The sequence below is a fragment of the Etheostoma spectabile genome, chromosome 9, assembly GCF_008692095.1.
Source record: "Etheostoma spectabile isolate EspeVRDwgs_2016 chromosome 9, UIUC_Espe_1.0, whole genome shotgun sequence".
Classification (NCBI taxonomy): domain Eukaryota; kingdom Metazoa; phylum Chordata; class Actinopteri; order Perciformes; family Percidae; genus Etheostoma; species Etheostoma spectabile.
Window position 1 is genome coordinate 8420202 of NC_045741.1, and position 14580 is coordinate 8434781.

The window sequence follows — 14580 nt, forward strand, 5'->3', positions numbered from 1 at the left end:
CTCAGCTGCTAGACGGGCTGCACTCGGCATTGTGGGCAAACTGTTTAATTTATATTTTACTTCATTGACAATAGAGCTTTTTGACCTGTCTGTGGAATGGATCAACTGAGATGACAGAAACCATTGTGGCTCTATATGACAGCAAAACTCAGTAAAGACTCTCACATTGAGCTGAAATGGAAACAGACAGTCTATGGCTGCAACACATGTTGTAAGGTTTAAAGCAATGCTTCTTCGAGGGTAACGCCATCCACTTTACCGGCAGGATTGACAATAGATAAAGCCACCATGTGCTCTAGCTTGTTGATTTATTGTTAAATTTTACGTCACTTTACGTCAACTTTGCTGACTCTCTTTCCTCACAGTGGCACTACGCTACTCTCCGTTACCGCTCGCTCTCGTTGCGCGACCACACGGGCACTGACTTCACTCCCTTAAAGCACCCTGCCATTCTCATTCTAACTCACGCTACACTTCTTCACCGCAAAAAAAGCAATACTGTCACAGCCCTAGTTAGGAAATATTTAAACACGTTTAAGGTGATTTATGGCAAATGTTTAGTTTCAATGGAAATAAAAAGAAAACTAGAGGAAAATATATTGACGGAGCACCCAATTGGTTTATTTAAGGTGGCGATCATGAACTACGACATCAACAGTATAAGTTTGGCCGTGGACCTTTGTTGCATGCCATTCTCTATTTGTCTCTTCCTTCATTCCCTGTCATTTCTGTAATATAGACCATTCAAAGAATGGACATCTATACAATTTAAGCCAAAATCAACAAAAAAAACAGAGGCATTTCCACTCTTTTGAACGGTGGCTGCTCATTTATTCAAGGAGCATCATGCTGCTACCAGTGTTGGTGTTCTGTTTGTTTGGGTTGCCAGCATTTTTGAATATATCCCCCCCTCCGGTCCCTTTCACATTGGCTCTTTCTTTTGTTTTTTTAAAGTTAATTTATGCACGCTGGCAGGATAGGTTTTTCACAGGTTTGTTTGGATCCAATTTTGGTCCCCTAAAAACATCAAGCTGGGACTCAGTCTCAAATGATCCTTATTGGTGTGTATGCACGGTTTTGAACACCTGACTCCAACACACTCAACAGAGACTGATTTAGAAAAGTTTGTATCATTTCCAAACAAACATAAATAAATAAATAAATCTCTGATTCAATCTTGTTATCTTTTAATACCAACATGTTCAGTAAGCAAGTGGCTAACTGGGAGTTAGTTTCCTGGACTCTCACTAGATTGGTTCGATCCTATCAAGCTAAAGCTCTTTGCAAAACATAGTGAGCCCATTGAGTCCTCTGCAGCATCTACCTCCGCCAAACAATGGCCTGCCAGCACTGATTTGACACGAGTGCTCTGATAAACCATGGCTACAGTACGCAGAAAGAAAACTCAGTGGCTTTCCTTGTGAAACAAAACGAACACTTTAATACTGCATTGTGCTTGGAGGCCATACACAGAGCTGGGTTTAAACAAATGAGACCACTTTTGGCTGTCATCCGTGAGCCGCTGCTGTTCTGGCACGAGGAAAGAGTTTTTGTTTACGGGATGAATACAAGAAACAAACAGCGTTCCTCGAGGTCCAACTAATCCTGGCTTTACATAAATTAAAATGAAAGCGGGGGAAATGTGTGGACAAGTGAAAAGAGTGCAAACATGCTCCGGCTACCAAGTCAACAAACTGTGAAGAGACAAAAGAGGGCTGCCTGCAGAAGTCAAGGACGGAGCAGTTCAACAGACAGTTCTGTGGGATGACATAGGAAACAAAGTTTGTACACACAGTACAGACACAGATTTCTTTGTCTAAAAATAAGTCTTTGAATAATCTTGAGTTTAAGAAAGGACTTTCCCTCTCCAAACATAGAGACCATAATAAAGTTCCTGGATATAGTGTTCATCTTCGCTCATCGGGTAGAGTCACTTTTCACTCCAGCAAGGACAAGAGCTCATCAGTCTCTCCGGTCCCGAACCCTGTCGTCTTGTTCCTGTCAGCACGACTGACAGCTACGCTCCCAATCCTGACAAATTGAGAGCTTTCTTTTGAACTAAGCTCATCTTTTGGTTTGATTTTATGTCGACATCCTCATATCTTCATCGTAAAGACAGACTAACCTACAATTGGTTACCAACTTTTAAGATAAACTCCCTGATTTTTTTCTACAGAACTCCCAAATCTAAAATTGAAATTCAGCAACAGACAGCTGGGAGGAGACTTTGGGAGTGTGTGCGATGTATGGATAAGTAATTGGGTGTGTGTAACAAAGAGGAAAGGCTAAAGGAAATGAAGGAAACAAGATTTAAAGAAGCAAGTGTGTATGCATGAGTATGCATATAGATTAAGAATTAGATCCACAGGTGGGACCAACTGGAAAACATGACCGCGTTGCATTGTGGCACGCAGGAGTAAAATGTAAGGTACATCATATGTACACTCAGATTAGCTGTGCAGTGGGGGTATTTTACAGTGGATGAGATAAACTGCTAAGAATTCGAACACCACCCCAAAATGGCGAATACACTACGTTATATAGTGCACTTTTTCCGTGACAGGGAACGGTTTCAAACACACCTTCTGAGTGGACACTTGGACAGATTTTAAAACTTACCAGCAACCGCAGTTGTTGCTACTGCCTTTGTACATTCATAGAGCTCTACAGCTTAGGGTTGTTTAACTCAAGCTGGGGCCCTGATCCATGACTGTCTGACAATCCTGGTACTTAATACAACATAGTAATTATAGTAAATAAATACTTTTTAAAATAAAATATATATATACATATAGGGGGTTAGGATAGGTTAGTGCGTTACACTGCTATTTCATCTCCCAGACAGTCAGGAGTTCCCTGTCTGTTGAGAACATTAAGCAGCCTCAGTGTCTCCTCGTCCCTCCCCCAGCCAAAGATCTCCATCCCCTCCTCGTCGTCGTCCTCCCCCTCGTCCTCATTGTCATCGCTGTCGTCCGTGTTCGACTCATACTCGGAGGCGATACCTGACTCGCGAAACCTCGCGGCAAAGTCCAGGAAGCCCAGAGATTTGGCGTCACAGGACGACACCTTGGCTGTGCCCTCAGAAACCTCTTGGCCTTTGCTCTCTGGCCCGTCGGCCTTGAGCAGCGGGGGAGGCGAGGGGAGCTGAGGAGGCGGAGGCCCCGGGAGGAAACGGAAACACTCCAGTTTGAGAAGACACTTGTCCCTACCTAGAGGGCTTCCAAGACTCCCATTGGATGATGAGAAGGCGTTGCCGGTCCCGTCCGTGGAGCCCAGCGCGGGGAGGTTGAGGGCGGATACATCAGGTTTGGGCGTTGTGGGGTCGCAGATCACTGGAGGTACTGTTGACCGGAAGGTGATCTCCAACAGACTGTCCTGGGATCCCACTGGAAAGAGATGAGGTAGAACAGAAGAATAGGAAGTGATAAATAAGCAGAGGGAGGAAAAGACAAGGAAGAAATGACAGATATTTTATACCACATTCAAAAGTTCCACTGTGCCTCGATTTAAATTCATCTGTTATCACCCCCCTCCTGTTGGAGCATGGCTGAAGAATAATGTATTTGTATAATATTCAGTTACCAATAAATCATTTTTGTATTGGGTAAGCAGCAAAAAAAAAAAAAAGAAGCATTTTATCATCATCAGGGCTGCTCGGTGAAACACAATTTGCGCTCCTTATTTATGAGAACAGAGAACAGTCCTGGAACTCAAATACTGAGAGAAAGACACATTAAAGGAATACTCCATCTTTTCCAATACTAAACCAAAGTAAGCATGGAAGATGACTAAACACAAGCATGGAAGTTTGTAGTTTGCTCCTTCGTGGAGGACGGCAGCTTAGATTCGCAGCAGTTACTGTGTATATATATATATGTGTGTGCACAATCACAGCACTCTGAAACTGACATGAAATACTGTTAGTTGTACCCCTGTGTCAAAATGTGTCATGAGAAAGGTCTATTGCATAAAAAAGAAAAGAAAAGTTTGACCATTGCATTTCATTATGAATCCATAGAACAATTCTGCTGACCTCCTGCAACATGAGGTGCATATGAAATGTCCTACACGCAGAGGTGGCAATGAGAAAATATATTTTCCCCACTGAATATTTGAAATATTGGCTGATAAGATTACAGATTGCTTCTCGCAGAGTGACAATTGGAGGGCAGGCTGGACTGGGATAGCGCAGAGAAGATTGTGTCTTACTGAGTAGCCGATGAACAGGCTTTAAAATGTGTGAAGATGTGGGAAGCAAGACAGAGGGGGGTCGTGAACGATAGAACTGCGGCCAGGACATGTGTGGTGCATGATAAACAGAGCGGTGAAGGCTCTCATACTGGTACTGGATAATGTAGGAATGTCCATTTAGAAGCCTGTGTGTGGCTGGATGTTTGCTCGGTCACATGCCAAGATTTAACCTGACAGTGTGTTAACCTAGATGTGGATTACAATCTATGTGTCTCCATTATGCCATCTTAAAAAAAATAAGATTCTCTGTTTGATACAGTATCCTACTGACAGATGACTCGCTCAGTTTCTTTGCCTTTATTGAGGATAGGGATGGGTGGGGGTGCCAGGTAAACTAGGCAGCTTACGAAGGTCAAGTCAATTACAGTCTGTCTCTCTAACATGTCACTTTGTCTCTTGTCCTTTTTATCTTCACCTGTTCTAAAATATCTTTAAATAGTAACAGTAGTCTTTACAAAAAACTGATTTCATGCTACAGTGGAACTGTGTTTTGTGGAGTGTATGATTGCAGTGGGCATGTGTTGCTTGTGGACTGCTTTTATCATATGTTAGTGAGAAATCTGTTGAAGTTACTTAGCAATACCTAGGGACAAGGGAAGAAGTGAGTATTTTAAAGTGAGTTTATTAAATGACTTCTAAACATTCTGAGATAGAAATATACAATACATTTATTAGATAGAAATATAGTTTACTGGATAGAAATATCCAATAAAAAATCCAAAATTGTTGTTACTTTATCATGTACTACTGCACCTACTTGAGCAACAAAGATCTTGCAGAATAAAATAATTTGTCTATTTTCACGTGAACTATCATGCACAACTGGATCCAAAGGCAGAATAACATTTTTTTTTTGGTAAATAAAACAAATTTTGAGGACAGTGCTGTCCCCAAAAGACCAAAATATTCTTTAAAAAGAATGATTGATGGGATGTTGACTTCACTTGCATAAACGTCCGATGACATGGTGCTCTTTGGATGCTTTTATATAGACCTTAGTGGTCCCCTAAGATGTATCTGAAGTCTCTTTTATATAGACCTTAGGGTCCTCTAATACTGTATCTGAGTCTCTTTTATATAGACCTTAGTGGTCCCTAATACTGTATCTGAAGTCTCTTTTATATAGACCTTAGTGGTCCCTAATACTGTATCTGAGTGTCTTTTATATAGACCTTAGTGGTCCCCTAATACTGTATCTGAAGTCTCTTTTATATAGACCTAGTGGTCCCTACTATGTATCTGAAGTCTTTTATTATACCTTAGTGGTCTCCTAATACTGTATCTGAAGTCTCTTTTATATAGACCTTAGTGGTCCCCTAATACTGTATCTGAAGTCTCTTTATATAGACCTTGTGGTCCCCTAATACTGTATCTGAAGTCCTTGTATATAGACCTTAGTGGTCCCCTAATACTGTATCTGAAGTCTCTTTTATATAGACCTTAGTGGTCTCCTAATACTGTATCTGAAGTCTCTTTATATAGACCTTAGTGGTCTCCTATACTGTATCTGAAGTCTCTTTTATATAGACCTTAGTGGTCTCCTAATACTGTATCTGAAGTCCTTTTCATATAGACTTAGTGGTCCCTAATACTGTATCTGAGTCCTTTATATGACCTTAGTGGTCCCTAATACTGTATCTGAAGTCTCTTTTATATAGACCTTAGTGGTCCCCTAATACTGTATCTGAAGTCTCTTATATAGACCTTAGTGGTCCCTAATACTGTATCTGAAGTCTCTTTATATAGACCTTAGTGGTCCCCTAATACTGTATTGAAGTCTCTTTTATATAGACCTTAGTGGTCCCTAATACTGTACTGAAGTCTCTTTTATATAGACCTTAGTGGTCCCTAATACTGTATTGAAGTCTCTTATATAGACCTTAGTGGTCCCCTAATATGTATCTGAAGTCTCTTATATAGACCTTAGTGGTCCCCTAATACTGTATCTGAAGTCTTTTTCCCCAAACTCAGCCTTGGTGCAGAATTCCAGCCACTAGAGCCAGTCCACAATGAGCTTTCCTTAGTATGTGCCATTTCTGAGTTTGTAACTTTTGAGGAGGAGAGAGGGGGAACAAGGTGGAGGAAGATGTCTATCTCTCATGGGTGGGCCAAATTGACCGGGGGGGGCAAAGCAGAGAAAGGGGAGGTAACCTTGCCCCTTATGACCTCATAAGAGGCAAGATTCCAGATCGGTCCATCTGAGCTTTCATTTTCTCAAAGGCAGAGCAGGATACTCAGGGCTCGGTTTACACCTATAGCCATTTCTAGCCACTGGGGAACCATAGGCAGGCTGGATTCATATTAATGTAAAAAAAACCTTTAATGTTATTGTTGGATATTTTCTTGCTAAAGTGTCTCTTTACTGCGTCAGAATCAGATCAGAATAGCTGAAGGGGATGGAAGGGATGACGTGTTGCTGTTGTTACATTTCCTACTGTAAAAAACGTGTGTCCCATACATACGTCCGTTTCTCTGCAGCTGTACACTTTAACATGTCAGAGAGCGTGTTTTCATGTGCATTGACTCAAGCATACAGTATGTATGTGCATGGGTCTCTTGTGTGAGCCACTCACTGGAGTTTGGTCCAGACATCTTGGTCTCCAGCTCCTGGATCTGTTTAACCATCAGGGAGATGTGCTGCAGCAGGTCTTTGTTCTGCAGCAGCAGCTGGTGGACTCGAGCCTGTGCCTCCAGCCGAGCCGTGGCCTCCGCACTCAGCTGGTCCTTCAATAGGTGGACCTGCACAGGAGGAGAGTCAAGAGGGACAGATAGATGAGGAGAGAGGAGGAGGATAGGAACAGATGCTCAGTGAGGTGTATACAAACATTTTCCCTTGGTCAACACTCATAAAATCAGCACTACTCACACTATCTGTTGGAGGTGGGGGAAAAAAACATTCGCAAATCGTATGTATTGATTCTTTCCCTAGAACAGGGATGACTGACCTAAGTAGTTTCTGTTTATTCAGTACCGCTGAGATATATATATATATATCTATATATATATATACACACACACACACAGGACAGCTTAGACAGGAAAGGTGAGAGAAGGGGCACAGCTGCGTCAAGGACTAAGTCGTTGTAGTATATATAATCTACCAAGTGAGCTACCCGGGCGTCATCATAATCGTTTATTGACCGAAAGCAGAAAATGCAGATAATCCATGTTATGTTCTTCTTTACAAATGAAATAGATGTCAGAACTGACTGACATGTGGTGTGCATTATTTTTAGAAAACAACTGTCTCATGATAAACTGTCTCTAGAATTGTATTATTCAACTTTTGTTTTTGTTGAAGAAGATCGCAAAACTCAATACTACTGAATCGCAATACTTCTAGAACACCAATAGATAAAAATAGCGAACCAAATGGATTGGTCGAATCAGGACAATAGTGTATTGTGCCAGCCCTACAAAACGGTTGTGGTTAGGGAGAGAATAACACGGAAAGGACATGCAACACGCAGGACGCAAGCCCCGGTCCCCGGGGTGAAGGTCCTACGTTGTTTGACCCATCAAACCCACCACCCTGACCAACCTCCCCGCGCGGATTTTCGGCTTTTGGCATACTACTCGCTACCCTAATTGTTCTAAAATAGGCTTCCCATTGAAATACATTACTTCAAAATTTGTAATCAACACACAAAATAAACAACATTTACGTGACCTGTACACAAATCAATAGATTAAATAACGTGACCATTTCAAGAACTGCCATGAGACTGGGCTGGGCCCTATTATTTGGATTAGCTGGACGTGTTGTTCATGTGCAGCGGCAATACATTTTGGCCCGCTTGCAAACTGTAATCACGAGACACTCAAAGCAGAATTTGGCAGATTTGCCGACGTTAAGACTCCCTACAGAACCAGAGAGTTTTTGTATTCAGGCTGTGAAACAGGTTGCTGTGAGTCAGACTTTAAAAATGGTTTTGCTTGATTTGCTAAATCCCCTGTGGGCTAAGGTACCATTTTGCTGACTTTTTATGGGCTTTATGTTGACAAAACTGTAAGTGAGAAAGCTACATGAGACATGCAATAATAAAGTCAAAGTTGTAGTCTTGAAGGAGTTTTTTGATTAAAATAAAAGTCAATAAACTGTTGATGTAGTCTATATATGTCTGGCTCTTGATGTGATTCTCATTTTCAAATGTGGCCCTTAGTGAAACCGAGTTCGACACCCCTGATGTACGTACGTTACATACTGACCAGCTGACTAGATCCATCTCGAAACGTCAGATGAAAAACATGTTTTGACTCAAGCTGGTTCAACACTGTACTGTACTGAAAAGTTCTGTACACATAAAGTGTAACATTATAATGATGTCATTGATACATTCTCAGGTATTCGGCAGGCTATTAGGATTACTTTACTGAATCTGATGCTTGTCATGTGTTAAACTCTAAGCGCTACAGGTTTTCATTGCTTAAGCAAAATCATTACAAACATTTGTTTTACAATTTTTGTATGTTTAACTGTGTACATTTTTTTGTGTGTGCACATTTTACTTATGTAGTGTCTTTTGTGGCATGTCTCTTTTTCATGTAGCAATAAAATCAACCTTGATCTTCTTCGTTTGAGTCACTTTTCAAGCAACAATGCCAAAAAACCTTTCTTCTTTTAATTGAGTTTTTTTTCTGCTTCTCTCTGTTTTTTATCATTGTAAAGTTCTTTGGATTTTGATAAATTATTGTTACTTTGGGCTTAAGAAATATAATTTTCAAACATTTTATAGATAAAAACATTAATCAAGAAAACAATTAGCAGACTAACTGATAATTAAAGTTATCTTTGGTTTTGACTTTCTGGTATTTGATGATTACAAAAATGCAAATACACACAATCATACAGGATCCAAGGAACTATAACACTTGAGGGATAGATATTAAATCTTTATCATTTTTCCTATGGCTTTATATCCCTCAATTGCATTTTTATTACGGGAGTAGCAGAGCTCCAGTGGCTGCAGTGATCCTCGTGGAACATTAATGTCACCGTCTGCAAGACTAAAGTGGAAACTCTATTTCAATTTTAAACTGAAATGCTGAAATTTCCACATCACTCTAAATTATACGAGGGGAGTGAGGGAGACCCTGTAAATGTGTACACACACACACACACACACACACACACACACACACACACACACACACACACACCTTTTAGCTGCAAAGACTCCCTTTTTTACTTCAAAGTACTCTCCAAATCAAATGTTAGTGTCCCCACCTCCTACCTCACTTGGAAAGCTCATACCCTGAGCACATAATTGCTTTCAACAATTTCAAAGGAGAAATTCTAAAGGTTTGAAATCACAAGAATGGTTCAGAAGAAGCCCGGTGTATTGAGCGAGCCCACTTACTAATGACTTTCTGACAGGAGAGGCTTTCAATAGTTTGATGAAGCTTAACCCTGGAGTCTGAACATGGTCCAGCAGGACTTCACTATGTCAGCTGTGTAATAGGCTGAGAAGCACGGTTGGCAAGAGTGTCAAACATGCTTTTATCCAATGACACTACAGGCATGTTGAGTAGAATGCAGAATCCAGAAGTGCTTCTTAAGCCCCGATTTGCGACGAGACAAAATCGTTTTCGAACGTCGCAGGGAAAGGTTGCAGCGGTCTGAACCGGCCCGTCTCATCTCGACTCAAGCCAGCTGATGGTTTCGCCGGGACTCAGCTGTTCCAGCCGCAGAGGCTGGTTTTAGAACGTAAGGGACGCCAGCTAATAAAGTCAGTTACAGTATACAGTAGACTATAGAAATAAATTGATCCATAACCCATGTTACAAGCAGATGGTCAACATGGCAGACTTTTATAGGGAGCCTCAACGATCACCTGAAAGCACGGTAACCTTATATGGTCAAGAGAGAGAGTGACTGAAGAGAGGGAGGGCCCAGCGGCGTTAGAACAAAGCAGTGAATTGAAAAAGAAAAAACGTGTTTTCTCAGATTCATCACTAGAAATGCCACTGTAGCAAGAATCTCAATATCATGGAGATGACACACAGTCTTGTCTTGTTGCATTGGTGTGAACTGCCAGGTTTTAGAGCACTGCAAGAATAAAAGTTTTAAAGTTCAACTCATCTTATTGTGGATCTTTGGTCTGAATTGGCTTTACTTTTGAAATTGAGGAGTTCCCTGCTTTTTGTAATGGCTTCTTGTCAGCCAGCCATTTCCCATTTTGTTGTGAACATATGAATAGCTTAATCAATACTAGAGTGTGTCTGAACTGGTGCACATAAAATGTCTACGAAGGCTAGCGATGTAATAGGCCAACAGGAGTATTTTCAGAGCGCTGTGAATCACGGGGCCTCGTGGCCAGGTACAAGTCATCGAAACTCCTAACGACTCCCTGGTTTCTCATTTCAGCTTGATGCGGAAACCATGGTAGCAGGGAGGCTCTTGACGTCAGTGGGGACACATATCAAAGGAAACACTACAGAACAAACTGTAATTGGCATTTGAAAGGCTGCAGAAAATGCTCCAGTCAATCCTTCAGGACTTCCTGAGCAGTTGGAAAATCAATTAAAAATGCCGAGATGAGGTAGTTTTATTTCGTTGTAGTCATTTACTAGAATTTGTTGCTCCTTCAAAACAATGATGCAGCATAGTGACTTGTGTAGTACATACTTCTATTAATATCCCCTTATTTTATTGCTTTGCTTGTTGTGAGTATCAGACGATGTAGCATAATGGCATAATGATGTCCTACATAGTATTATTACTAAGAATATATTGTATGAATATATATAGTTTTTTCTCTCTGGTAAATAAATCAATAAATCAATAAAATAGACAAAAGTTAATCATGTCTTCAAATTGACCCTAATGTCTTGTAATTTCATCTGGATTTACTCTAATTTACACTAGATTGTATTAAAAAAATACCTGTATTATTAAAATTGGTGTAATTAGTTATATTTGCCCTATAAAAAATGCCCTATATTTATCATTTGGCTGAAATATAAAGTGAAAACTTTCCATAGTCAGTTATCTATTCATGTTAAGCAGACTAATCGATCAATTGACTCATGGATTCAGCACTACAATCATAGGCGTTATTTACAGGGGGGATGGGGAGGGGTTAAAAATTTCAAATATTTTAATTTCCTTTACATAATTTAAGGCATTTGCACCATAAAGTATTGTAAAAAAATCCACCAGAATGTTTTGATGCTAAAACGTTTGCTCAAAAGTTGAAATCTTGAACCCAAAGTTACGCCCTTGAATACAGCAGGTTAAGATAACTCTCCAAATCAAAATATATCTGAATGTTTCCGACCTGAATTTAAAATATCCATCAATATCAGTAGTATTAAACCGTCCCTCCAGGATCTCACAATCGCGGAAATTCAACCAAATTCAACCAAATTCAACCAATCACCGCAACTTTGACCAATCACCGCAGTTTTTTTTGTTGCAAATTTGACCAATAACCGGAGTTTCCCGCGACTTCAACCAATCCCTGCAGTCCCACGTGCAAGACTCAATATCAGTATGTGACTCTGAGAGCCGATGACTAAGCGGGAGTAAGGACGGGTTGATGTCAAACGGTACGTGGCCAAATTTATTTCCTTGTTTAACGAGACGTGTGTGACTCGAACATCTCACATTTACCAACAAAATGTCCAGCGAAAGTCCTGCCATCCTGTACGCTGTAATGATTTCTCACTCTAGAGTTACTGAAGCGGCTGCTGTTTCAATCCTGTCGGCTCTCTGTGTGCACACACACACACACACACACACACACACACACACACACACACACACCAGAAATAATGGGATGTAGAATACCGGGAGATGACACCGTACAGGATGACCTAACTGAGGACAGCTACGCTCGTTATTGTAAGTGCAATGATAAGTTAAAGTCCAATAAGTACTTCATCAAACCATATGTGTGTCCCAGGCCGGGATAGGAAATTAACTAACAATGTAAAGATCAACAAGCCACTGACAGACATGCTCAAATTTTATTCATTCAATACATTTTTTTTTGTCTTAAATGCACCATCCATTATCATATTACACCAACATTTGCAGCATCCTGAGCCTTTTTACTAAGGTTACTAGGAAACCCCTGCCTAGAGTAGTTTTATTCTCCTCAAAACAAGTGTCCTTTCTATTTTTAAAGAACTTTACAAAAAAAATATCTGTACTTTTTTTTTTTGCAACTTTCTTTATCTCCCACAACTTCATTGCAACACACATACAAAAACTTTGCAACTTTAATCGCAATTTTTTTACAATATCTCCCGCAACATCAGACATTTTGGGCCGCAACAATCTCAAAAAAAAGTCTGTGAAATCCTGGACGGACTGATTAAATTGAATATGAAGAAAGGGCCATTTTTACAGAGAATAACCTCTTCTTATGATTTTGGATTTTGTTCTGAATTTAAAACAAACTACTGATTCACAATTTACTCTTTTTATACTTCTTCTACGTCATTTCCACATCATTTCTCTCATGTCTCATATAAGATGAACCTTCATCATTTCCTCTCCACCCTAATAAAGAGCCACTGAGGCGGAGAAACACAAGATGGAGTCAAAATTCACACATCCTCCGTCCCAAAACAAGTGTCAAGGAGACATTTACTTCCACTGTCCTTGCACTTAGCAACAAATGGAGGTTATTCCAGATTGTGTTGGGGCCAGGCTGCCTCTGCAGAACTCATTTGTGAGGACTGACACCCTGATGATGACTCTGCTGGTGTAAGTTACAGCTGAAAGAACCCTATCTTGAGCTATGGAAGAGCGCAGCTTGACTTTGACATATGCTACCCTGCTGACACCTCTGATAGCATATAAGCCACTCCTGCATGGTTTATACTGAGGCCTTGGAAGCCAAGCGTCACATTTGTACTGATGCCGTCCACGTTATACTGTATGTCTCTCTCTGAGGACACTGTTAACCACTGTTTCTACATTGGGTTCTTCAAAGCAAGATAAGCAAAATAAGCCAGGAACTTTTAAAAGTCAGAGCTTGGCTTTATTGTCAGGATATCTGATCCAAACTAGCACGTCTTGTTTTGATGCAGCCACACAAGGTTACATTTGGTTTCATTCTGCAAATGAGAAGAAGAGAGAGGCTGGTCCTACTGATAAAATAAAAAAAAAAACGGAAAAGAAAAATTGCTAAGACGATAAGCACTCAGCTGGATCTCTCTGGTTTCTTTTTCCACTGATATGTCTGTTTATCTGGGGGATGTGTGCCTCCATCAGCCCAGTCTCATGGCAGTTCGTGAAATGGTCACGTAATTCAATCTACTGATTTGTGTACAGGTCACGTTAATGTTGTTATTTTCGTGTGTTGATTAAGAATTTTTAAGCAATGTATTTTAATGGGAAACCTATTTCGGTAGCGAGGATTGAAAAGGATGGGTCAAACAACACAAGACTTTCACCCCGGAGACCGAGGATCACATCCTGCTTGGTTAGGGGGTTAGGGTTAGGGGGTTAGGGTTAGGGTTAGGGGCAGTTCCTTTCTGCATTATTCTCTTCCTAACCTGGTTCCCCCACATCGCTAATGTGGTAGATACATTGTACATGGAAATGTAGCCATATGATGCGGCTATAACGCCATTTTCTACATTATCAAACTTGTTTTCTATGGAGATTTATATTGGTACTGCATCAGATTGTTATCAAGATAAATATCCCTTCATTCCTCATCCAAAGAATACAGTATAAATGCAAAAAAAGGAAAAATGAACACACTCAACCAGACTGTCATACAGCATGACAATCCACTAAAGAAACAACAATGTTGATAGTCTTTTTAAACTTTAAGAGAGGAGATCTAAAACATCATACTAAAAATAGAAGCCAGACAAAGAGCCAATTAAAAAGGTGCTCTGCTTGTGCTTCACTGTGGTGGTCCCCTGGTAGCAAACCTGCTGCTACCCAATGTTTTCTGGCGTCTTATCTGAGTGTCGTAAAATTGAAGGAGCTTCAAGCGACTGAAACGACTCCTTAAAGCTCTAATTAGGAAGCAGCATCTCTCTCCCTTTTATTGCTTTCTTTGTTCAAAACTGTTCCCCAGAACAGAACAATGCCTGAGGACAATTTCTTCAACAATTTCTTCAACAACTTCTTCTCTCACGACAGTTTGACTTTTTTGTCCTCCATCTTGTCAGTTCTTTACGATCCAAAACACATCTCTATTAAATTGATTTTAACATACAACATATATTTCACAGAGTTCAAACAGTTGCCTTCCTCTCTTTCCGGAAATACAACCGTGTTACCCCCAATTCCACCGAATGCGGAACGGCTGCGGATCCGCTCCGGAACAGCGGCGGAGTCATTAGGTTTCCATTAAAGTC

The 14580-nt window shown here is 40.5% G+C and overlaps 1 protein-coding gene across 2 annotated transcripts in view; it reads right to left on the bottom strand.

The window, feature by feature from the left end:
* Window positions 1–1413: 1413 nt before the first annotated feature.
* Window positions 1414–14580, bottom strand: part of nos1apa (nitric oxide synthase 1 (neuronal) adaptor protein a) — a 162929-nt gene continuing 149762 nt past the window's right edge. The window contains exons 9-10 of one of the 2 annotated variants that reach the window (XM_032525917.1): window positions 6825–6990; window positions 1414–3386 (exon numbers count right to left, since the gene is read on the bottom strand). In XM_032525917.1, the coding sequence (XP_032381808.1) occupies window positions 2818–3386; window positions 6825–6990 (735 nt within the window). In that variant the 3' untranslated portion in view covers window positions 1414–2817. The remainder of the gene's footprint in view (window positions 3387–6824; window positions 6991–14580) is intronic. The other variant, XM_032525918.1, reaches the window with a different exon arrangement.